Raw genomic sequence first — 25806 nt, 5'->3', positions numbered from 1 at the left:
TCGGGCTGAGCAGATCAAATGGCCGCACGCCCTTAGGTCTCTCATGTACCTTCTGCCACTGATTCTTCCCCCAGCAACACTGACGGGGCGGTAGCTTGGGTTCAAGGTGATTGGTATGGATGAACTGTGTGCTCTTCGTGGTTGGCCGCAGTGGGAATGTTCCTCCCCAGCCCTCCAGCAGCTACCCCCAGGCCTCTGGAAAAGCCAGCCTGAAGAGGTGTGAGGCTGCCAGTGGGACCGTGACAAAAATGAAGATATTTCTCTTTTAAATATGTGATTCTACCACTGTGTCCTTGTCCTTCCTCTTTGTACACCCCTCCTCTCTGTGGTGCTGCTTCTTCCCTCATGTCTCCGTGAGACCAAGCGCCCCAAAGGCAGCGATGCCATTGTTGGGGCCCAGGAGATGCTCAGACTAACTTCACAAAGCTCAAAATAAATACCTGGACCTTACGTTTCCTCCTGGTGTTTCCCTTAGTGATTACGATCTTACTGCTCCTTGGTTTTGTATCCAGGAGTAGGAAATATTTTGTTTACTCTTCTAGTATATGACTTGTCCAGAAAATAAAATAAATTCGATGCTTCTGAAGGAAGAACATTCTGGAAGCAGCAGGAGGGCTGCGTTTGTTACTATGGGCTCTGGATTTCATGGGCACAGCCAGTTTGATTCTGCTGTTAGGTGGAACCCTGATACCATTTTTACAATGCGTTTGTTTATTTTGCCGGGATTTCACGGCTTTTTAACCAGAAGCTCGCAAAACGTCTCGGTGGTGGTTATGGAAGTTCACAAGAATGTTTTCTGATTCATTATTTCTCCTTGGACCAGCTCTATCTGTCCTCTCCTTCCAATCTGTGTTTAGCAGATGAGTGTATCTCAGTAACGAACAGTTGAGGATATCGCAGTCTGCGTGTGTGGCGATCCTCCAAGCCAAGGAGGAAAAAACTCTCTGGGAAGAGCTCCTGGGTACCCATTTTACTGCTCGGCTTTAGGCATCTGTTTAATTGTTCCTAACAAGCTGAAGCAAAATGGACAGGCAGACACAATCAGATATATTTAATTTGCATTCGTATGACATTTCCCATGCCAGGGTAGAGTTTGGCGGTCGTTCTGTCCCCGGAGCATGAGAAAATGCCAGGCTTGCTTCTCTCCATTGTGGTGCCTGGAGGGCGGAGGTAAGACATGGAGAAACTTGCAGCCGTATTAAATCCAGTACTAAGCCTTGAGCTGAACCTGTGATTTTAAGGGTGTTGCACCTGATGGTTGTTGACTTCAGGGTGATTCGGTTATTGGGATTCATCCGCTGTTACACTCCTCGGGCAAACTGGCTGACGCAAAAGCGTAGTCGGCGCAGAGTAAGCGCGGCAGCGGAGACAGAAACGGAAGGTAGCGGGTAACGAGTGAGCATGTGGCCCGTAAATGTCTGAGCTACAGTCCACGGCGTGGGCTCTGGCCCCGGCTGACAGTGCAGAGCTGACGCTGACTCCGGGGCACCTGCGGTGGGTGTCCCTGTCTGAAGGCGAGACCTCAGCTCCCTGACAGCCTCCTGAAGCCCTGCTTTGGTCCCGAGAGCGTGGTTCTTCCTGAAGCCACTTCTGAGCGAAACCCAGAGCTCCCTGTAGTTGTTCCACCGAAGTCATTCCTGCTCGAGGTTTTGCGCCTGTTGTAGCTCTTACTGGTGACCATCCCCTAGTGACGGTCCCCCCCTCCCTGAGGGATGTATCAGTTCTCCTCCTGAAGGTCTCAGGGCACCTACAAAGGGCTGTTCTGGAAAGACTGGTGGGAGTTTGATTCACAAAAATGCTTCTGCGTTCGGTGTTCTCCTGGCTAGATCTGCAGAGGGTTAACGGAGCTGCACGCGCAGCCCCAGTCCCTTCTGCTCTCTGTGACTAACAGCTTCCAAGTCCCGGGTTTCCAGAAAGCTGCTGGGGAACTCAGCGCTGCTGAGGTGATCTCTTTATATGCACTGTGAACAGCTTAACGCAATTTTTAAAAGTGTGGGGATACTGCTAGATTATTATTTTTTTAAATATCCATTCCTGCGTAGTTAACTGCAGTCAACTGGGGGTTAAAGCTAATTTAAACGGGATGCTATATTTAGCATTTATGGTGCTAAAAGGATTATAGGAAAATAGATACCACATAAGTGGCCATAATCTTCTCGCTGTTTGTGATACTTGAGTGGCGGAGTATGGGGTGCCAATCTGAGATTAAAAATCTAATTTTAGGGAGCTAACAAGAGTCACATTGAAGCAAAAAGGTAGAGATGGATTAAATTTTGTGGAGTTAATTTTTTTTAATTGAGCTTCAGACCTGCTTAAAAACCTTGCAATCAGAGCTTTAACCAAAGCCTGTGATTCTAAACTATGTACTATTTCCATACACCAATTTAATAAAATAAAACTAGACACTTCAGTTATCCCCTTGATGGAACAGCCAGGACAGAGGTCGATTTTTTCCACTGCTTGAAGTCTGACAAGCCACCGCCTTGCTGTTGTTTTTGATTGCTGGAGGCAGCACTTAACCAGCTCCTCTTCTGTGGCACTTCCAACATGCCAGTGACGAGGAAGCCCAGGCTGGGATGTGGGGAGCCAGCGCAGATTGCAGCTCTGTAGCTCCAGGACTGCTCCTTGGTCACGGTACAGTCACCTTGCCTGGAAAGAACTCCCAGTTAATTCATTTTCCGTCACTTGGAGAAGAAAAAAAAAAAAAGTAGATGTATGAATAGCAATGCCATTTGCATCCCTGGCCTTATGGCTCTGTCAGGAGGGTGGGTTACTTCTGAAAAGAGATGCAAATAAATTTTAAATCGGGAAAATCCCATCACTGCGTTGTAGATGAACCAGCTTCTCTGAGATAAGGTGTCGATGCAACTGCGAAAGGGCTGGCTGCTACCTCTGCAGGGGCCTGGTGCCTCAGCGAGAGGGAACGCCCAGCACTGGCGTACTGGTGTTTGCTTGCAGCGACTGGGAGTTATTCCACCTTCTTTCAGTCGTGTTTAATGGATGCCAGCAGGAGGAGGGATGGATCTTCCACTCTCAGTGTGTCCAAAATGTAAACAAAAATCAGCATCCGAATATCTGGACTGGGACTCCTTCTAGTCCTGCCTGTCTGTAGGCTTTAAAATAACAATTAAACCCTCTTAATGGGATTTGCGTACCATATGGCACCTTCTCCACAGGATGACTCTTTCTTGCTGCTGTTTTGTTGTTTGTCCGTATCTACAGACAGTTTTCAGCCAGCACCATTTAAAGACACCCGAGGAGAGATCACCGCCTCTTTGGGTAGTTCGTTATTTGGATGCCCTGAGTGTTCTGTGTGATGGAAAGTCAGTGTCAGACTCAGGCCTCTGAAAAGTTGCAGCAAGAAGACATTAACAAACGCTCAGTGCAGGATGGGCAATAGGATGCTGATGTGCTTCGAGTCCCAAATTCCTGTTTCGTTCGTAATGCTGGGAAGGAATTCTCAGCAAGAACTGCAGAGGGACGCCAATAAACCTGTTTGTTGTTTGGTGACTGCAGCACAAGGCACGCTAAGGTGTTGCTTGTCCTGCTGATGCTTTTCCTTTCGTTTCATCCCGACCCTGCTTCAGAGCGCTGAGGTGCAGCCAGCAGTGGCTGCGCAGCTCTTTGCTGGTAGATGGAGCCTTTAATCTGGGGCGGTGCCACGGGATTAAAGTTTCTAATTCCAGCTGCTGAGCGGGTTTTCACCGGAGTCAAGAACCTTGGTGTTTATTTCCACTGATGTTTCTGGTCTAAACTCGTTGCTGCTTCATGTGCTGCATTTACGGGTATGGCTGCAGTATAGCCTTGATTTCAAATGCCGCCTTTAGGTGATAGGGGCAGGGGTGCTGGCACCTGCTGCGGGATAGACGATGGGGAGAGCAGAGCGTGCCCGCAGCGCCCGCCGGTGTGTGCAGTTTCTCTGGAGGGCGCTGCCTCTGAAGGAGCAGAGGGACCCCACAAGACCTGGTGCCTCCCAACTTTTTTGGGCAAGTGAAGCTGTGTGACCCCTCAGCAAGCACATGGGGCTCGGATCTGACCGTGTCTGTGGCGTGTTCTGCTTTCTCACTGTTCCGTGAGCGAGCCTGAAGAAAGCAGGGGAACATTTCAAAACAGTTTTGGGCTGCGTGTAAGGGAAAGCTTTCTTAGCTTCGTAAGGGTTGAGCAGTCTCCACTGCTATTCAAGAACAAAATTTTACACTCCGCGTGCTTTTCTGTTTTCATCCTGTCCCAGATACTGTATTGCGCTTTTTTTTTTTTTTTTTCCCCCTTCATCTGCGAAATAGAGTTGTTAATGGCCATGCTGCTGCTGTGGCAATTGCTCGTTGCTACGTTAGGAACAGATCAGGATCTCTCAGACACTTGCTATCAAAATCCGAACCGACTGTCAGGGCTGACTGCCTGTATCCGAACAGGACAGGAGGGTGGAGGAAGCTGGAGCTCACAAAGAAGCAATTTTGCTCGACTGACAGGGTTTCATTTTGTCGTGCTTACCTTATGTAGCCTGGAAGTCGCTGCATTCACTCAGTCACCCCCAGGGGACACCAGGTTAAAACCGCATTCCAAGTGAGTACTTTTTCTTCCCTCTTTTTATACGTTTGCTCCAGCGAACTGTGAAAGGAAGAAAAAGCATACTTGGAGTAATACAAGAAAAAGAAACAACTTCAGGGTCTGTAAGACTGTTTAGTCTGACCTCCCATGTATGGCTAATTTGCTTCAGGTCCCCGTGGGATGTCTGTCACTAGCAGCTGTGTCATCGTGGGCGCATCTGTTAGAAGACGCGAGGTAAAAGGAAAGAGAGATCTTTGTTTCTTGGTGAGAGGCAGCAATGGTTCATCCACCCGATGCCTCTCTCTGGTTCCAGTCTCGTGCATGTCAGGCAGGAACACTTTCCCTCTCTCCCACCCCTTCTCCCTGGCCACGAGGCCAGTGTGGCCCCCAGTGTGACCTCTGCCTCCCGGGCACTCGTAACCCCAGGGGGTGTCGCTCCAGCCATCGTGGGAACGTGGCAAGCGCGCTGAGTCCTGCGGAGGCAGTCCCGTTCACCGAGGGCGGGGGAGATGACGGGGTGCATGGGGCAACCAAGGGCTCACAGCTCACAGAGCTCGCGAGGGCAACCAGAATCATCCAGTCGGGAACCAGGACAAAGGTGTGTGGTCAGAGCTGCTGTCTTTGTCTAAAAGGCTGCGAGTAACCGTGGTTTCGCTAGTTCCCCGATAAGCGGTTTCTGTCTTTCATTACCACTGGGAAATTTTCCCTTATTTCAAGGTTGAATTTATCTAGCTTCAACTTTTATTCATGGGATCTCTGTCAGCCACATTGGAAAGCTCCTCACGTGTATCTTCCCCCAGCGCAATTACCTCCGTGGTGTGATGAAGGTACGTCTGTGCTTTCTCTCCAGCGAGCTGAATATGTTGAGCTCCTTACCCATTGCGCCGGAAGGCTTGGACTTTTCTTGTTAAAGCCAGAGAATTCATTTGTGACACTCACTTGAACTCTGTCCAATGTCTTCAAATCCTCCTTAAAATGCAGACGCCAGGACAGGATTCAGTAACCTAGTAGGGGTCTTGGCAGTGCTGCCCAGAGTTGCTGGAATCCTTCATTATTTCTGTTTCATACTCTTTTTTTTTTTTATTTTTCCCCCCCTATACTCAAGAATCTAATTAGTCCTTTTTGCCACAGCGTTGCCCAGACAGCTTACACTGAGGCGATTATCTATAATGACCCCTAAATCCTTTTCTGGGCTCTGTTTTTCAGAGCAGCCTTCCATCATGTAAATGGAAGCAACTGCCGTTCTTGGATCTCAAACACTTGGTCTTACCAAAACACATTTTGTCAGGTTGCAACCATTTATCCCGTTGGCTCAGGTAATCCTGTAATAACTCATCTATCTCTCGGTTACTGCTTCACGGATTTTTATGTCACCTAAACATGCGACTATGGCACAGAGAAGCAAACAACACTGGATCAGGGAAAAGTGTCTCCGGCTTAAAAATGGCCCCAATCAGTAACATCTGCCTACCAACTGTGTTTTAAGATCTGGCAGTAGCTTAGTTTTTAGTCCATAGAATATATTCTGTGCTAATTCCCTGGGAGGTGTAATCTGTCATATCCCACTCATCCTCACAAGTTATCTCAGAGAAATTCAACCATCCATTAGCAACACGGGAGCCTTTGCATTCTTGCCCTGGAAGACGAACATCATGATCCAAATTTCTTCCCTTCTAGTCAAGGCAAATCAATTCCAAATTGCTTGTTCCCATTTTCTATTTCTTCAGTTGGCAAAACCACGTAATTTTTTTTTTCCTGCAAAGGGCACAGTGTCAGTAGGGAAATGGAAGAGTTTTGCAACAGCCTGGTGGGTGTTCTGGGTGGGAGGACACGTGTGTTTGACTGCCAGCAGGTTAAGGACAAATGTGTTGGAACCCCTCCATTCCCAGGTGAGTGCTGTTGCATAAAGGCATCTCCTTTGGCCAGTGACTTCTTGTTCATTATGTGAAAAGATGCGCTTCAAGCTGCCTAGTCCCAGGTTTTGAATCCTTGCTGAAAACAGGCTGCAGAGGAGTGGCTCAATGTGGTGCCCAAGTCCAAGCAGGCAGGTTATGAAATAAAAAAGCCCTCGTTTCAGATTTATAGTCTGTTTGAGATGCTTTTCCTTACACTGTGTGTGGATCCCACTTTTGAGGGAGAGCTTATGTGCCAAACCCAGGCTCAGGGACTGGCCTGCCTGAGCCAAGTATCCCAACAGGGGTCTGGAGGCGAGGGGCTCACTCAGAAAATCAGCCCACTGCCTTGTTTCCATTAAGATTTTTCTTTATTAGCTGTTTCAAGGAAGCTGAAACCTTTGCAGTGAAGGAAATGCTGCAGAGCCCTCTGGGAAACGCAGCGTTTGCTCCGCTGTTTTGCCAGTTATTAGGCCTGGCCTAAAGGCCACAGCCAGCATCAAGATGAACCAATAACCAGATTGTATTTGACACAAAAGGGTCAGTCCGTGGGTGAGCGCTGGGCAGGGAGGCTGAGTCGGCAAGATTTGCAGTTTATTGAGGACCCGGTAACTTCATTTGGAGCTGTGGGTGTTGAATGGCCGGACTGCAAGAGATGCTGTTTGAGGTGCGAGGCGTTTCCGTCCGCTGAAAGAAAACCTGACGGAATTACGCTGTTTGTGTCCAGGAATAAGGGGGAAGGATTGACTTCTGTTTCTCCTTCAGAGTCTGTTTTTCATCAGCGCGTCGATATTCACTCTGACACCAAACGAATGCAATGAGCAGGTTGAGAGCGCCTGTAAGAGGGGTAATATTGGTACAGAACAGCAATTAACGGGTAATATTGGCTGTAACACTGCAGGTCACTGCGTGTGGGGTGGTTGGGTGGGGAATCGGGTCAGGAGCCCTAACGAGGGGTGAACTTTCCTCTTCTAGTCTGATTGCGAGCGGTTGTCCGAATCCTCCCCCATGAAGGGCTGCAACAGCCGGTGTGAATTAACCTGAAGTGCCAGCTGATTATTTTTAAAAGGGGGTTGGCTGTGCCACTCTTATCTTCAGTGACAGGACAGGTATTAATCACAGATGTTCAGGTTTCCTCTTCCAGCTTAAGCCGAGCTGCTGAATGCATCCAAAGGTTGCACTTTTTTTTTTTTTTTTTTTTTTTTTTTTTTCTCTCACAGGGTTTTTTTTTGATAGTAGGTGAGATACTACCTGTATGGGAGTGTTTTATAATGTATAATCCCCTGGGCTGTGCTTTGGTTAGGGTAATATAAATCCTGGTTTTGGCCATGTGGGATTCCCCAGAGTGTGAACACGTGGTGGGATTTTTGCATGCTTCAGCGTAACCTACTCAAGGCATGGCACCGTGTGGTGACAGGCTTCATCAGGACAGCGCCAGATATCAGCAGTGCCGGGGGCACGGGGCCAGCGCCCTTGTGGTGAAGGCTGACTCCCTACAGACTGACTGCGTCATTAACTGGCAGCACGGGCTGGGCTTCCGGATGCACTGCGCTTGGCCCCAAACATTTTTCAGAAAGAAACACAGCCCGCTTGTCCGTGCTTGTCAGCCAGCTCCTCTTCATGTGGATAAATTAGTGGTGAGAGCTAGTTAGAGCTAGAAGAGGATTTTTTCCTTGGTGACCTGTTCCTGGTGTCTTTTTTTTTTTTTTTTTTTTTTTTTTTTTTTTTTTTTTTTTTTTTTTTTGTAGAGAGAGTGATTATCCACGATCCAATAAACGAGCCATGAGCAACCTCATTTCCTCCACTCTTTGGTGGGAAGTCAGCAGCCGAGGCGTTATGAACCAGAACTGAGGTGTTTAATTCCACCCAGTTTGTTCAAGTGCTTCGGTTGCCTCTTCGCTTACGCCCTCTCCTCCATGTCACCCCTGTGGTCTCCAGCTGCTCCTTATGTTTGCTCATCCCTGTGCCCCTCTTCTAGCCTGCCTGTGTCCCCTGTGAGTCGGAATGGCCCGAACCATGCACCCGATCCAGTGAGTCTGAGCACAGTGGCGTTCAAGTGGTGTGACCGCGTGTAGCCTGTGTTTCCTGTTCCTTTTTTAGTGGTTTTTTAGTGTTCTGCTGGGATGTGTCGGTATGACCCTGCTGACCAGTGAACCAAGGATTTCAAGACCTGCCCAGGTCTCTCTCTCTCGATAATAATGACAGATTCAGAGCCTGTCGCTGTAGATACATACTTAAAGGCAATTTTGTGCCCAGACACATTATTTTGCACTTACCAGTGCAAACGTTTTGTCGTCTGCTCACTTGATGGTGTATGTACCTCAGATGTCTTAGCCGTCAGCTTCAGGTGCGATCGTTCTGAGTAATTTTATCACGGCGTTAATCGCTGCTCTGACAGGTAGTTTGTGACTGGGTTCAGCCTCCCAGGTCCCAGAGCACTTCTCTGAGTGGGATCCTGCTGGTTAACTTGTGACCCAGTGACGTCTGTTCCCCACCTTCAGCCACGAGGGGAACACCCCTCCTACCCAGTGGTTACCTTCCATCTACCCTGCTGGAACCCACAGCAACTCTTTTCCCTTCCAGTGTGTTGGAAAGCATCACAAGGGCCAGATCAGCTTTTTTTCTTTGGTTAGCTTCAAAAGCTCTTTCGCTGTCAATGCTTGGAGATGAACCAGGAGGATCCCTGTAAGGATCGATCAGCTCCGGGTTTTTGTATGCACAGTCTCGCCTAGGCTGTGTCACACACGTGTTTGTTTTTTTTGTTTTGTTTTGTTTTGTTTTTTTTTTTGCAAATGGGTCATTCTGAGACACGTCTTGTAGTAACAGGCAACATCAACTGACAGTTTTTCATTCTGCGGGCAACATGAGCAAACAAACACTTTTAAAATCCGGACATTTCTAATAGTTTAAATGCTACGCGAATTCTGATAATTATGGAACAAGTGGCTTTTTAACTGCTCAGACTCTCTAGTCACAATGGATTCGGTGATTGTTCTCATTCACGTGGAGCAGAGTGGAATTTAATGGCAGATGTGAAGTTAATTTTTATTCTTATGACATCTTTAGTACAGAATCTGACCTACATCTCCCTTTAGTCTTTGCTCAGTGTTCGATAAAAAGATTAATGTTTCTGTGATGGGCTGTGAGCTTGTTGGTTGTTCCGGTAAGCAGCAGCTGCAAAATCTGACGCAGTTTAGTGTGAGACAAAGCTGAATGTCACACTCCAATTCATCTGAACAAGATAATATTCCTTACTGGGATAAAATGCCCACTAAAACGTTTTTGGGTTGTTTTTTTTTTTTGAGTTAGGACGGCAGATTCGTGGTGGAAATTTGGGAAGCCCCATGTTGGGTGCCTTGAAAACGCGTTGTTCAGATGAACAAGCTGTTTATACAGCCGTGTGGTGTAATGCTGGATACTCCTTTAATCTTTCAGTAATCCAAACATTACCATATGGACAAACTGCACAAATTGATTTGAGGAGACCTCACTGGATAAATGCATACCCTGCTTCAGTTAATTTGCTGAGCTTTTATGTTAATGTATCGGGGGAAAAAAAAAATAATGCTTTCCAGCACATAGTTTATTTGCAGTGACATATAAAATGAGACTGATGACAACCAACACAGGTTTAAGGCAGCTTGTCCGACAAGCAGCTCGTGAAGGTTTGGGCAGTTTCTGGGGTGTTCTTTCAGTTCTTCTTTGCTGGTAGCCAATGCGTGGCCTTTCCGATGTGGAACCACCTTTGCACGCACATACCGGACAACGCAGAGAGTTTCCTCCAGCGTTTTCCTGCCACTGATGTGCCTCCATTAATTCCGCTTGATGCTGTAACGGCTTATTTAGTTTTGTTATCAACCTCTGCTTTCTCAGCCTTCTGCCCTGTGAGGAACTGCCATATTCCTCCTCTGTAGTTCTCATTCCCCAGGGCATACACAAAAGCATCCACTGTTGGCACAGTCTTGGCAATAACGGCTGGAATCTGTCGTGAGACACAATATTGATTAGTAGGAAAATGTACCGAGGAGCCAACGGGCTGATTTCAGCCCAGGCTCAGTTTGCCCAGTGCCTGTCCCCAGTGGCAGTAGCTTGCTACCCGCACAGAGATGAGAGGTAAAAGCAATCTGGTCAGTTGGAGGCCCTAGCTCAGGAAATTGTAGTCTCCCGGGGAAAGAATTTAGGGCAGCATTGCCCGAAACGGGTGTATTTGAGCTGAGAGTGAATACAGGCACTTGGGAGGAGTGAGGGCTGTGCTGTGCGTGTGCTCTGACGGACAAACGGCTGCTACTGCTCACACGTTGTATCTGGGATGTTGAATCCCTAAGCACGGTAATGCATTCCGTGACCTGAGACTGGGCTGAAATTTGGGGATTGAATAAAAGTTGAAAGGTTTGGTGCGATATTACTGAGTCCCAGAGGCAGTCCCAGAGCCAAGACACGTGGAAAAAAGTGAAGAAAGGAGGCAGCATAACCTTAAGTGTGATCAATTGCAGCTTCCCCGAGGAAAGAGGAGTACTGAAAAAAATCAATGAGACAAACAGTGACTTCAAAAATGAAAATTCTGAGCTGGGACTTGACTCTGGGAAGGATGCAAAAAGCTCCTACAAACCATGAAAAAATACAAGCTACAGACCCCTAACTGACTGCTGAAGAAAAAAACCCTCTGACTTCCTAAATTGTTTCTTGATCAGAGCAGTAATACAGTGCCTGTTCTCTCGCCGTGCTTGGCTGGTTTGCCTTAGAAGTGGTAGATGAACAGAATGCTTTGAGGAAAAAAAAAATAAAATCCACTTGTCATACATGTTATAACGAGTAAACCCATTTGCGCGTGAATTGGGACCGCGCCATAGGCATGGAGAGAGGGCAGCAAGGAGATGTCACGGCTCGAGCCCCGCAGGGGCACCGACATACCATGCGGTATTTTGGGGAGATGAACATCACGTTTTCAACTGCTGCGTAGAAGCATAAGAGGCAATAGGGACCCCAGCAAATGACCAGCGTCTTCAAGGGTAAACCAGTATTAAACTGAAAAACAAGAGCAATAAATTCTGTGTGTTTGACAAGGGCGGGCTGCAGCAGGCAGACGGGGGGTCTGGGTGTCCCCACCCTGTGTGGCACTTCCCTCCTGCTCGGGCTGGGGAGGTGGCACAGGAGGGGGGAGCCAAAGGCTCTGTGAAAGACATGGGCTGAGGACTTTGTCTCTATGGGATGCAGCCCTATTCTGGCAAGGCAGTTGTAGGGATTGAGGAAGCTTTCTTACCTTATAGTGCCCGCTTTTCTTGAACTTCTGGTGTACGGACTGATAGGCCATCAGCATGATGAAGCCCGGGATCATGAAATTGAAAATGGACAGAGCAAAAAGGAATGTGATATAGTTTCTGGAAAGGGTGAGGGAGGGGAAAAAAAAAAAAAGAGGTTGTTAATTCCTCTCTAGGGTATCTCTGTAACCTTGCTGTAAATAGTCATTAACCTCCATTTTTAACACCGTCAGAAGGAGTTTTGCCAGCATGCTTTAGGTGCCGTGTCTGCTGCAGGCCTGTGAGGCTGTGCCGTGCTGTGGTGCGTGGGATGGATAGTGCTGCAGGAAATCACAGCAGGCATTTTGTTTCCAAACCCAAGCGTCCCTGCTCAGACATCTGTGCCGGGCTCCATACAAACTAAACCCTTGTGGAAGAGTTTCAGGTCCTCAGCCCAGAAAGATGCAGCTCACAGGAGAGTGAGGGATGGCAGAGCACCAGCCTCTCTCGTGGACGAAGCTGACCACGGCTGTCCCCGTGTGCCGCCGTGGAGCCGAGGCCGCCTGGGCTGCGCGTCCCTCGCCCCGGACGCTGGGCAGCGGATCTGCCCAGCGAGGACGGGGACAGCTGTGGGTGCGCTGCCGAGGCCACCCCAGGGCGCAGCAGCCTCCACCCCCTCCCTTGGGTGCTGCCCCCCCTCACCTGTCCCCTTTGCTGTAGTCCAGGGTGCAGCAGGTCCGCAGGGGCTCGTAGTCGTATTCCCCCCAGCCCAGTAAGGGCATCAGAGCCCAGAAGGCAGCGAACAGCCACGCGAACACCACCATGGAGACGGCCGTGCTCCACTGCAGCTTGCTCCCTGCGGGAGAGAGAAGGGCTCTCCGTGCCCGGGCAAAGCCAGCCAGAGAGCTCTCGGGCTCCACGGGCCAGAGCCCAGCGCCCTGGGCAGAATCGAGCACTTTCCCTGTTCTGTAGCCCGAAAGCCGACCTGACCCTGGGGTCATCACCCTTGCAGAGCGTCTGAAGGAAGCTTTCAGACTTTGGGAAACAGCAAATTGTACTTCTCTTTTGCGTGCTTTACCTGAACGCTGAACTGCCGCTCAGGCTGGTCCCACGCTGGAGACACCGCTGCGGTTATAGCATCGGATTCTGGTGCTTTGGGAAGGTTTAAAGGCTCAGATGAGGCAGCGAGCGGCAGGGACGGAGCAGCGGGGTCAGTCTGAAGAGCCAGGGCCCCGCGGCAGCGTGTAGGTCGGATCAGAGAAGTGACTCTGCACACACTCCCCAGCCCCAGCTTATTCCCGTCCTGTCCTGCCAGCAGTGCAGGGCACGCGCGGGTATTAAATACGCCCTGTTCTGAACTTGCTGCTCATCTATATAAATGTGTGAATATATACACACACTGCCTGGCAACAGATCTTGTTCTAAACATACTGCTGGCCAAATTATTTTGCCCTTAAGATCATTGCTTAGTCTGCAACAGGAAACGTGAAGCTCAGCATTAGTACTTTTTTTTTTTTTTTCCCCCCTAATTTTATAATAAAAATAATCGCTTGTGCCTATCTCATCCAGTTCCACAAAATACCACAGGAGTAGGTCAATGAAGGAAATGAAAGACTGGAAATTTCAGAGGGCAGAGGAAGTAATTCCTCCGTGGAGAAAGCAGGCAGGCTTCCCACGGCTGCAGGACATCGTGTTAGCCCCGCTGCTCGCGTGTAAGAAGCTCGCTATAATTTTGTTATCGAGGCCAACACTGAAATCGTGCCCACGCTGAGCAGCCCGTGACGCCAGAGAGGAACACGGTGACTTTTCCAACCGCTCCTTTCTAATCAAATCTCCCATTAGGGAGAAGTAATGATGTAATTTTCACTGAGGTTGGGGGAAAAAAAAAAAAAAAGATCTTCTCATCTGCCTTTAACAGCAGCATCGTGAGAGCAGGCCAGGAAGATTCAGGCCAGTTCCGACCCTTCTGAGAAGGGTGAAGGATCGGAGGAGAAATGCGTGAGGAGAGGTCCTGCCATAGGCAGCAGCTCCGGGTGGGACTGCAGACTCCACAGTCTCTGGTGTGTGTGGGTGGTGGTGTTTTTTTTTTTTTTTTTTGTTTTGTTTTGTTTTTTTTCCCCAATTCCCCTTTCCATCCCACTGGGAGGGGGGAGGAGTGAGCGAGCGGCCGCCCGGTGCTGAGTTGCCAGCTGGGGTTAAACCACGACAGATGTCAAAAGCTTAAATTTTAGGAAGTGCTAGATAGAGCATAGAGCCTTAATCCTTTTGATTATGCTGCCCTGTTTTCAGTGACATGATCATAAACTATTTCTCCATCTTTAGTCTGTGGGGACTTTTATGCATTTTGAGTTTTTTAAGATTTATAAATTGGCCAAATATTTGGCTGATTCTCACAGAAAGAGGAAAAACCACATCTCCAACGCAGTGGCTACTTTTCAGCTAGATTTCAGGCTGGTGTTTAAAAGGAATTTGCCAAACAAAAGGTCAACAGGATATTCTAGGGTGGAGGGGAAAAAAAAAAGTCCCTTTTCCTCATTCTTGCAAATGGTTAAGTTGTAATAACTGATATTCCAAAACAATATGGCTTGTACCAGGCTTCACGGCTTGCATCACTTAAAATCGGCAAAGTTTCTCGAAGACAAAAATATCTGAAAATCTTATAAGAGAAAATAGGTATCAGGCATAAGTAACATAGGTGTTGGTACCTAATTCATCTGCAGCAAAAAGCCCCAGTCACTAGTGCTCACAAGGATTCATTTTCTGTAGGAATAAGACGACTGTGCTGTGTAATAGATTCTTTTGTGCATACAGTTAGAAAAAGCTCCTTCAAATATCCTAATACAGGTTTGTGTTTTTTTTTTTACTCCACTTTTTGTTGTGGTTCTCCACGATCATAAATAAAGCTGTCTTGGCCATTACCTCCGGCCTCAGGTCTGTATAAACCCTGGCATTTCGTCAGGGGGAACGGATGCAGGTGGAAGAGGAGCTGAGGGCGCGTGCGGGGTGGCTGTGACGGGGGGTGAGGACTCGCCCCTCATTTGACAGAGCTGACAGCTGCAATTGGAGCAAACGGCAGTTGCTAATCTTTGCGTACTGATGTAACAGCCTGGATTTTCTTGCATGGTAAGGATTAGGCAAAACTGACTGCAATTCTGCTTCTTGAAATTGCATGCTGCTGTGAAATCCCTGCTGATTTTGTTCATCTTTTCTTTCGCAATACTGAGAAAAGCACTGACATGAATCGCTTCAGATTTTCCATTTCCCCCTGTTTCTTATACACGAGTGTAAAATGCTCTAGATTTGTTTGTTTCCTACTAAAACTGTAACCGTAGGCCATGGTTAGGGAAGGGAAAAAGCTGATCAGGATCCTTTCCCCATCCACCAACCGCTGGTGGCCGCGTGGTACCTTCTCCCCAAACAGCCGTGCCTTAGATCCAGATGCTCTCAGCAGTCTCTCCTGGCGCGGGTCGCTGCTCCCGGCTGCCCGCCTGGCCCAGCTCGGGTGAGACCTCCCCGGCTGCGGCTCCCTCCCTCCCTCCCTCCGGACACAGTGCAGGATGTTTTCCTCATCTGATCGGCCAAGGAGGGAGAGCTAACGTCTGCCTTGACCATAAAATGTCACCTCTGTCTCGAATGCTTGGCTACTGATAGACCACCTCCTCAGGTCGCCCTTTCCTCCTTCACCACCAGGCACAAACATAAAACTGCTTCTTTTTTTTTCTCCTTTCCCCCCTAATGATCAAATTCTGAGAGGCAATAATCTGTTTTCCCGTCTTGCTAGCGGCTGAAGTTCCAACCCCTCAGACTCCCCTGTCTTCTCTCCTCTTATTGCACACTTCTGCGCTATAGATTTCTGTACTTCTCTCCTCCTTGCTGTGAACGTGGCATCTCACAGGCTCCAAAGCCACGTTTGGGGGACGAAGAGTTGCCCAGCGTGGTTGGCTGGGAAGGAAGAAAGCAAGAGCATGGAGAGTAAAGTGCCTTGAAACTCTAATTTCTCTGTCAGGTGTGGTGGTCATACTCTTTTCTTCCATGTGCCAATCGACATGTTTTCTGATGTCTTGTTATCAACACGTTTTAAAGGCCAGCACTTGGTCACAGGGCTGTATTGGCTTCCAAATTAAATAAGCTGGTTAGTGCTCAGGATGTTGGCAAGGATATTTGTGTTAATAGCATCCAGAATGGCTGAAAAGTCCCATCTTTTTCTCATCGTTGTAGTAATCTCTCACATTCTCACCAGCTCTTCCTGAGAGAAATAGGGATAGTGGGTGATCAAGTGTCAAGCTGAGGAATGCAACAGCAAAGGTTTTCTTGGGAAACTGTTAGGACATAATGAAACCACTGTGGATGATGTAACTGAGCCTGGAAGGAGTGCCAGTTCCCAGGAAATGAAGATAAAGGGTTGGTAGCTTTGATTTTTAGGCAGAGGTGTTTCGTACCTTCTGTACAGGCACGCAGCTTGCAGCAGCATCAACAGGAATTTAACGTGCGGCTTGAGAACACGGTCTGGTCTGTGGGCTTGGTGTACCAGGGCTATGGAACATGGCTTCAGCTTCCTCACAATCCGCACGGGGAGGATGAAGCTAAGAGTGGCTGGTTTTACTGGAATAGCCACAGAGCATGAGCTTTTAAAATCTTCTGGGTTCTGTTTTGTGGTTCAAGATGTTCAGTAATAGCAATGTTTGGCCATCGCTAAGTAACAACTGGAGCAAAGTAAAGAAGCCTGTGCCCTTAGGGTCTCTCTGCTTGTGCTCTTGGTGTAGTACGCTCTTGACTGGAGAAGTGCATGACACAAAAGCATTAAAGTCAATGTTGCAGAGAGTGAGACGTCTTTCCGAAGACACACTTATTTTCAGGCTCTCTCTCGCTTGTAAAATACAGATGCTTCTCTTCTAGCTCCAAACACATTTCACAATCCGAAGGGTGTTAGTATGGATTTAGCTTACAGCCTGCATTATTTGGGGCCTCTGTCTGGACATGAAAAGAAATCATTTCCTTGCCTGAGCTGAATTCTTGACAAAACTTGCAGAACAAAAGGTTGGCATCACCAGAGTGAACACGCCGGCTGCGTGCTCAGGGTGTGTTTAGCACTTGCTGCTTTAATCCTGTGGAGGCCGTGCCAGGCTGTGGATGCTAACGGTGCAGCTGCAGCTCACCAGGTTCTTCCCCAGCCAGATTTACACTTTCATTTAGAAAATATTTTGCGAGGTGGTCTGAGCAACCTGTGCTTTAGCACAAGAAAAGGAGGGCTGTGTTTGTCTACCAACATTGCCGCAGGGACACAGTTTTTTTGGGGAATGGCACGGTCACGTGAGGTTCTTGGGACAACTCAGTCCCCTGGAGCGAGCCTGGTTCTGTCGGGGAACGTGGGACCTGCAGATCTGCTTGGGACGGCCTCCCCCATTCCTGCCAGGTGACAGCTCCCACACGACTGCCAGCTGGCCAGGTGGTGTGCACTGGGGCGTTGGTAGCACTAGGGCGTGCCAGGGTGTCCTTTAGAGTGAGTTTGTGTCTCAGATCGCGTGCCTTTCCCTTTTCCTAATGAGGGTCATGAGTTTGTGCACCCTGTGTTTGCCACTCGGCCATTTCCTAATAACTTGTGAAAACACTGGCTACCCAGAAGTGAACTGGAGAAGGGACGGAGAGGTGCTAAGCTGCTGCCTGGGGAGAGGTGAGGCCCCGTTAAAGGACCCGCACGGCCGTCAGCACGAGTATCTCAGGCAAGAGCGAGCATCATCCCTGTGCCCCATATTCACCAGACGGTGGGTTTTGCCATTTCCAGTACGCACAAGGCTGCTCGTTCGTTTTACAGCAGATGATAATGCCCCTCGCTCTGCTTTCTGTCTTCTGCCCGCTGGCTGGAGCACGGCTGGACTCCCAGCACAAACCCCAGCAGTCTGCAGAGGGTGAATCCAACCCAGCACCCTAATTCAACAGAAACTTCCACTCATGTTACATGAATGCACAAATCCAGTGCCACCAAAGTTTGGGAGGAAGTTCTGTGGTAAAAGACAGAGCTTATCTATCTCTATAAATCCATATATTTGTCAATCCCGTCAATCTCTATTTCTCACCTAAATCAAAAATATTCTTTCATAAGTCCACAAAAAAGGGCAAATTTATTTTCCTGTGTTGATCTCCCTGTTTAATATTAGATTTCCATTAAGCCCAGCTGTGTCAGAGCCAGCTAAAAAGTCAATTGCAAGGAAAAACAAAAAATGGTCTTCACCAAGACAAGAAAAAATAACATATTCCTCCTCTTATCAGTACTTAAAAATAGCTCTTCTGCTTTTACTGAAAATTGCAGATAACTTATTCCTTCCTTGGGAACAACTGTGCCAAGTTCCAGTCTCTGTAAGGGGGGTGCAACGTAGCACAAACCCCACGGGCGGCCCTTGCACCCCGAAGTGCCCGTGTGCGGCCAGCGGGGACGCTGAGCTCTGTCTCCTGACCCTGCCTCTGCAGAAGAGCTTTGCCGTGGGCTCTCCTCACCTGCCGTCTCTGCAGAGGCAGCTCTCCAGCTGCACCAGCTTCACCTGTCATCAGCAAACCCTGCCTGAGCGTGAGGATCTGTCTGGTACGCGGCAGGGGGTTGGATGGACGCCCCCGGTGCACAGATTTTTCTTCAGTGTGAGTCGGATTTTGTTTGGGACACTGAAGCTGACTTACGAGGAAGGTGAAAGCATGGCAAGAGGGACACAACTTGGGTACGGTCTGGCAGAGGAGGTGTCATCCGGAGGTGGTTGGTTATTGCCCCTGTAGGGCAGGAGGTCCTCGCAGAGACTGTTTGCATTTGCTCTATCTCTAGTGTGGAGGATAAATAAACTTACAGTAAGATATGCAGGTAATAAATATGTGCATGTGAGCAAGCTGCCTTATATCAGGATCTGGGTAAAGCTGCTCGGAAAATTGTGACGCTTACTTGTACAGTAGTGATGGTACCGGTCCCAGGCGACCGCGGCGCTGGAGCTAATGCTGGCTAAGGCTGTCAGGAAGCCCTGGAAGCCATGAATTTGGCAGCCGTCAGAACCGTAGGGCCAGTATCTGTCAACAAACAAGGAATGTGTGAAGAAAATAGTAGAAAAAGGTGAAGACGAGTTTGGAAATTGCATTAGCAGGGAGGCTGAAATGGCAGCCTGTGTCTGTGCTCTCTGAGCCTGGGGAACATTGTGAAGGATGTTCCTGTGGTTGCCTTTAGGTGTTTGCCAGCATTCTGGTTTGAAATGCATTTCCATTGTCTATTAAAGGTATTTCCAGGGTTTAAAAACCTGCTGCTTAGGTAGAATTATTAATCAGCTATTTAATAGGGTGTACAGGGGTGTGTGTGTGGGGGGGTTTGAGTATATTTGCTTGTGATTTGTTTGTTGTAACTATTCACTGGAAGGCTCGATGTTGTTTTTGTCCTCTGATTAAATCATTGACACGCGAAAACGTGGAAAATAAAATGTGTCATAACAGATCTGCATTTCCATCTCCCACAAACTTCTTAAGTGCTTTGACGGAAAGGTTCATAAAAAAAACCCAGAAAGACTTACAGATAAATTTGGTGTAAATCTAGAGGTTGAGTCAAGTGCAAACGTACTACTATTTCAATATTCGAGTAGCTTCTACTATAGCTGTCTGGTTAAGTGTGTTCTGTAATCAGTTTTACAGTCTGTCAGTGATTACATGCAGGAGTCAGATTTTTTACTTGCCTGGTAGAACTATAGAGAGTTTGCTGTTTCAGATTGGAAGAATGGGAAGGTTGGTTAGGCGGTATGTGCTAGAAAGAGAGTATTTAATAAATCTGACCTCTTAGACCTTAAGCTGTTAATTTTCATGTGGTTCTTGTGAGCATCCCTCAGGAAAAGAAGCCATACCTGAGGAAGCTGGAGAAGGCAGCGATGAAGGCGTTGACGCAGATCCCGCAGTCGGCCAGCGCGATGCTGAGGACCAGCAGGTTGCTGGGTGTCCGCAGGGATTTGATTTTTCGGAAGGAAATAATTGTCAAGCCATTCAGACAGAAACCAAGCAGGGCTGAAACAGAGAATTGTTTGGTGTGATTCGCCTGGAAATGGAAAATATCTACAATGGTACTTGCTCCTTTCGTTAATGAGAGAATGATAATTGCTGCGGGAACTGGTGCGCAGGGATTACACCTGCAGCGGTCGCAGTCCGCACGCAAGGCACGAAGGCTTTCGGGAGAGAAGTCACAGGTGACAGCTGAAGCCGGTGCGTCAACCTGCATCGGGGATGCAGAACAGAGACGGTTTAATCTTATTTGTGATTCTGCCTTTTGTTTTAACAGGGAAACCTGTTTCCAGGCTCCATGCAGGGACGCGTGGGTCAGAGCGGGGAGAGGCCGAGAAGGCAGTTTCAGAGGGGCTGGCAGCACGTGCTGCTGGGGCACACATCCCCAGGCCCGCTTTGGCAGAGAAAGGGATTGCGTTCGGTATCAATTGGAACGTTCTCGTGTGTTTAAGCACAGAAATCCCTCAGCTGTGTTTCAGTCAGCTTGCCTCCCCCTGGGCTTCTAAGGTTAACCTAGGCAATGCTTGAATCACACCAGCTTGATCTTATTACTGCCCTTTGTCGGGAGACTGTCCACAGAGAGGAATAATCTAATTGTAAAAAGCTCTGATAGGTTTAAAAAAATAAGTTAATGTTGGTCCCCGGAGAGGAGCATCCGAGCAATCCCAGCTATTCACGCAGCAGAGCTGTGCCACCCTGAAACCCGACTTTCACTGGTTTAAACTCGAGCTTTGTCCCTTAATGTCCTTTTCAGGACGACCTGAATTATTTTAGTGCTGATGAGGCTCTGACTCAACATCCCATCTCTAAGTCTCCGTTAGATGAGAGGCAGTATGTCTTTTTCTTTGTGTTCTTCTTGGAAAGAGAAATGACGTAGTGCAGAAAAAAAAAAAGAAAAATCCATTTTCCCTAATTCTCTAAAGTAGTGTAGTTACTTATGCTGATTGTCTTAATTCTGCAGTTATATAAGATGGATGGTTTTGTCCAGTCAGAAATCCTGCTCCTACCTTAATTGCATTAATGGCCGATGGCATAACCATAGTAACAGCTGAAGCACGTCTTTCATTACACAACATATAGCAAAATATTTCCAGGAGAAATATTTGGAGCCATTTGAGATCTGCTGCTCTTATTTCCTCCCTGCCAGCTTCCCTCCCACCCGCGGGGTGAAACTGCTGCCAACTCTTCCAAACGCAGCGAAGCCTTTAGGAGAGGTATGTCGTCACCATACTGAGAGCTGAGCTGAAGAGTTATTACTATATCAACTTTTTTTTTTCACCTTTCCCATGTTTTTGGAAGCTCCAGGCTTCTCCCCACTCTGCTTTCTTGAAGGCCAGCATGAGTATACAAATGGAGAACTTGCTCAATTAAAACAAAATAGCTTTGAGTTTTCATTTTTAGAACAGCAAATGTGTCCAGTTAATCGAGCGAATACAAGGTTTTCCTCTTCCCCAGAACTTTTTTTGCAAACTGCACTTAGAAGCTGCAGAAGGAGAGGAGATCTTCGTTGCCTTTCCCTCAGAGCCTCTGAGACGTGAATTAATCTTTAATTAATTAGTTTGATCTCCTAAGTCAGATGACAAAGTTTTATTGCTGATCCGCTGGGCACGTTCTGCCTAAAACCGTGTGGGCAATCCTCGTGTTTAGCGGAACAGGAATGTGTTGGACCACATCTAGTTTTCGGTGAGGGTTGCCAGCAGGTCCTTTGCTTGGACTTCACGACGGCAGGTCCCCGGCAGGCAGGGGGGCAGGCGAGGGCCAGCAGGGGCCACGGCAGCCGCTCCCCAGCAGGACCCTGGCAGCACCCGCCGGTGCCCCCGTCCCGCTGCTTCCCACCTCCCGGAGTGAAGCACAAAGTCGTGCCGGGACCCACCAGACCCCTCAAATGGCTTCATGGCCGTTGGCCAGACTGAACTCCGAACTCTCTGTTTAGGCTGCAGCTTGCCCATGGGCCGGAGTAGAAGGTTTTTTCTTCTCCCCGTCTCTTCCAGGGAAGAGCTGACACAGCTCTTGCAGCTTTGATCTGCAGGCAGATAGGATGCTGCCTTCCAGCCGAGCTTGCCTGCAGGGAGAGGGCGAGCATCCTCCTTTGGCCCGTGCTTCACGTTCACAGGGCGAGCTGATGGGCTTTTATCCCATTCTGATGGTGCCCACAGCTTCCCCCCCCACTGTTGGTCCCCACACCCCCTGCATCCCCAGAGGCACCAGTGGACTGACACTGAAATAATCCCAGTTACAAGCCCGTCCCTCCCTGCCTGCTGGGTCGATGCACATCCAGTTTTGTTGCGGTCTCTCAGTGCAGTGGCACACGCCTTAAGGAAAGCTCACACGGGCTAAATTCAACCTCCTACCTCAAATTTTGCTTCTTAACACTGTGAGAGCGTTTGAATCTCAGGCAGAACATCTCCGTTGGTTTTACCCATCAGCCAGTAACAGCAGCACCCAATGCAGCCTGAGCGCGTGCTGACAGCTCCCAGGCTGTTCTGGACCTGTCGCCTCTGATTGTAAGAGAGCCATCGCAGCCCACAAAACAAGCAGCCCGAGTTTATTGAGAGATTATCAGTTGTTTCAACATCCTTCCCCCGAGGAAGACGAAATTGCCATTAAAGTCAACAGCAACCTGAATCACATCGCAAGGTCCCGATAAGAAAGTGAAGCAGCAAGTGCTTCCCCGCCACGTGCGGCTCTGCAGGGAGAGTAGATCCAACCCGCACGCAGCCGGCAGCTCGCCCCGATTTACTCACCACGGGTGGATCAGGGTACCACAGACGCTGCCGTCTGCTTCAGTTTTCTTTCCCCCTCCCACCAGGAATTGGTAGGGACAAAACCCTCAGTGCTGCTGAAGTCCCGCACCAGGCTTACCTTCCACCAGCAGGGCAGTGCCGATGGCAAACACCTCTAATTCAGTGAAGCCGTCAGGGAGAGGGTGTGCAGTGACCATGCTTGTGATAAAAATGCCAACAGATTTAACCTCTGCCCTCTGCTAGAGCCGTAGGGCTGCCTTTTCCCCGGATCCCTCTTCTCCCACCAGCCCAAGGCTTCTTAAAGGAGCAGCTCACGTGCAGACACGTGCTCGTTATTATATAAAAGCTTTGGGGTTTTTGCTCCCACCATTACAATCCCCACAGGAATGTTTTTAATGACGGGACTAGCACCAACCCGCCCTCCCCCGTCCCCTGCAAATCGTATTTAGGCACCGGCAGAATGAAAGCATTCATTGCAATTACAACAAGTTCTTTATAGGGAGACAAGATTAATTCTGTCCACTTAATTCTGCAACACTGGAAAAGAATTAAAGGTTGTGGAATGAAGGAAACACGTAATATCTAATTGGGGAGTGACCTGAAAAAACAAAGGGGCACTCACTGGGTTGGTGATTAGGGGAGAAGTTTGAACTGGGAATTTCTGGAGGGTCTTCCCCGCACCCTTTTTTAGGAACCAGCCAGTGTATTTTTCTGGCGATGACTGTTCTGTACGGTAACGTGTCTCCTTCTCATGGCTGAGGCTTCACTTGGAGGAGCACGCTGGCACAGCCTGGTGGAAGGCAAACACAAATTACTGGTGCGGGGCCCAGGCACACAAGGACGTGCGGGAGCTGCCCCGCGGTGAGCGCTCACAGGAGTGACTTTACTGTCCTTTTGGCGACGTTCAGGGCCTCGGGCCGAGTGTGTGCAACATGCATCGGCTCAGCCTCCGGATCCTCACCTGCCGACGGACTTCCCACCAAGCGCAAACCACGTGACGGGCCCGAGGTGTGTATGAGCCCCGGTCATTTCCCAGCAGGGTCAACCGTTCTCCTTTCTTGTACTACCGGTTGACGCACTAACTCCTTGGGAATTCAAATGCCTGGGTCCTGCATAAAGCAGCCTTCAGAGTCCAAGTGACACCGAGGGCACTTTTTTAGCTTTACAACTATTATTTATGTAGTTTTTCAAAGCTTGTCCATTAAAAGTGAGCAACTTGGCCACACTTCTCAATTTTTAACCTACACTTAGAGTAGCAATAGCTTTGATAACTACTAGATGAGGCTGTTTTCTTCTAACAGTGCTTTATTCCACCCTTTCTAAGTGCATTAGTTTCCTTATTCTTCACTTCTCATTCCTTACTACTTCTCTACAAAGGAGACCTACTCATTGCCTTCACAGCAAAGCGCCGCTAGCGCGATAGTTGCTCCTTTGACACAGAAATTTCTACCTCCTCATAATCCTACCGCAAAACAGGGGCAGAAGGGGAGATGAAGCACAAGGCACGGTGGCTCCCCTCGGCTCAGGCCCCGCACCCTGCTGACCTGGCCCTTGGCTGACCGAGATGTCAGACAGACTGGATTTGCTCCGGGTGCAGCCGGAGCTTGTTCGTGGTTCTCCTGACGGCACAGTGCGGGTGCGACCACGGTCAGGGGGCTCGGCTGAACAAGTGGTGGATTTTTTGCAGTTTTCCTGAAATCTGTGTTGCCCAGGAGAACGGACCAGAGCTTCAAGGCTGTTGTGAAACCATCCTTTTGTGGTCTGTGGCATTCGATTTACAGCTGGTTTTGATGTAGGTAATTGCCTTGATGGATTATGCTCTTGGATTTTGAAGTAGGATTCAGGAGGGCATGATATTTGTTAGCCTATACAGATGCTTGCTTTAAGCGGAGCAAAATCACGTTGCACCACATGAATCCATCGTTCTATTTGTCTTTCACTCACCCACATGTCTCGGTGACAGAGAGGGTGACAGCCCTGCCTCCTAGCCGGGCAAATGACTGATCTAAGCCAGTGTTTTAATAGTGATCCATTGTGTGTCCTGGCAAAAAAATAGTGCTGGATAGTGGGAGAGTTTTGAAAATAGATGGCTCGCTGTAATGTTTGTCAACATAAAGCTGCACAGCTCTTCTAGAGGAGGGATAAAGGACACGGGTACTGGATGAAGTGCTCTCATGAGGGCTATCAGGCGCTTTTCCTACCTGCCACTGCACTTCGCCCTCACTTCCAAGCCAGCCTCCCCGATGTGTCACACTCCTCCTGTTTTTTGTGGTGGGTGATAAAGTCTGTGGCGCGGACTTTGCTTATTCCAAAACTATTTTTTCCGTTAAAGTAGGCCACTACCCCCAACCCCTTTGGGTTTAGCAGACCTTTATTAGAATGAATACTGTGAAATTCTTGGCTGTTTTCCTTCAACTATCTTCAAAATTTCTGTGTCCAATCCTTATTTACTCCATCACCGCTTTCCAGTGGTGGCTCGGCATCTGACTCAAGTGCAATTGGTACCAACAGAAACTTTGTGCATCAGGCTGTCTGTACCTATGTTTGATGCTGTTTTAAGCTGGCTTTCTAATAGTTCCTTAGGACAATATGGGATGATGTATGGTCTAATACAGCTGCTAAATTCAATTAGTTATAAAGGGCTTTCTTCAAGCAAAGAGGGGGTGTAAAGAGGGAATAAATTATTGAGTTCGGTACAGTCTACTTTCTTTCTAGTTGATAAAAAGAAGCTGCATTCCTTTCCTTTTCCTGCTTTTCATGTAAGACATAACCTCCCATCATGTATTCCTGTGAAGTCAGTGAAAACATGAGAGGAATAACAGGTTTGTCAAAGACGTTTATTAACTCCTTAAATTATGAAGTTTTTAGTGATCCCTTTCTCCTTTATGCACTCTTTCACTAGCTACTTGCTGTTTCCAAATTCAGGGGAAAAGGTCTTGCACTCAACCTGATGTTATCTTGCAACTTCCTATCTTGAATTCCCAGTGATCTCCTCTCTGCATCAATAAAACATCCATTTCATTCTACCCTCTCACTTGAGAATACTTCACTGGTTACTAATCTGTTTGCAAAGAACACGCAGAAAAAAAAGATCTGATTAGGTTATTGACAGATGTCCCCATGGATTTCATAAGACCGTATGGATTTGGTGGGAGCATATTAATCTTTGTAAAATATGCATTGGTACAAGCACAACAACAACAAAAAAAGGTGCAGTATAAAGATAACGGAGCGCTCGTGCACTCTGAATTTTCTCCAAGCAATCAATGCAGATTACTGCCACGCTTTTTTATATTCACAGCAAGAACTTTGCTAAATTGATGTATTATTATTCCTCTACCCTCCTAATCCTTTCTTCTGATTCAGGTTTAGCCA

General features: G+C 48.2%; 1 protein-coding gene across 2 annotated transcripts; it reads right to left on the bottom strand.

The window, feature by feature from the left end:
* Nucleotides 1-10005: 10005 nt before the first annotated feature.
* RGR (retinal G protein coupled receptor) lies at nt 10006-23171 on the bottom strand. 2 transcript variants are annotated; one of them, XM_026851838.1, is made up of 7 exons: nt 22550-23166; nt 19537-19693; nt 18600-18721; nt 12380-12533; nt 11701-11818; nt 11352-11465; nt 10006-10422 (listed from the first exon to the last, which is right to left on the bottom strand). In XM_026851838.1, the coding sequence occupies exons 1-7, from the start codon at nt 22626-22628 to the stop codon at nt 10279-10281; spliced, it is 888 nt and encodes a 295-aa protein (XP_026707639.1). In that variant the 5' UTR covers nt 22629-23166; the 3' UTR covers nt 10006-10278. The 2 variants fall into 2 exon arrangements, with proteins under 2 accessions (XP_026707639.1, XP_026707640.1); XM_026851839.1 differs by lacking the exon at nt 11352-11465 and having other exon boundaries at nt 22550-23171.
* Nucleotides 23172-25806: the final 2635 nt, after the last annotated feature.

The sequence above is a fragment of the Athene cunicularia genome, assembly GCF_003259725.1.
Source record: "Athene cunicularia isolate RWA chromosome 6 unlocalized genomic scaffold, athCun1 chr6_part2, whole genome shotgun sequence".
NCBI classification, from domain to species: Eukaryota; Metazoa; Chordata; class Aves; order Strigiformes; family Strigidae; genus Athene; species Athene cunicularia.
Note: the sequence above shows the minus strand (reverse complement) of the source record. Positions and strands in the feature narration are given on the sequence as shown.

What these genes read in the sequence shown, in the direction of transcription:
- RGR (XM_026851838.1), bottom strand. Translation starts at nt 22,628, where the DNA reads ATGGTCACTGCACACCCTCTCCCTGACGGCTTCACTGAATTAGAGGTG. An exon ending in CACTGCCCTGCTGGTGGAAG is followed by an intron (nt 19,694 to 22,549) that starts GTAAGCCTGGTG and finishes TCTCTGTTTCAG; the next exon opens with CCCTGCTTGGTTTCTGTCTG. An exon ending in GTACCATCACTACTGTACAA is followed by an intron (nt 12,534 to 18,599) that starts GTAAGCGTCACA and finishes TCTCTCCCGCAG; the next exon opens with GGAGCAAGCTGCAGTGGAGC.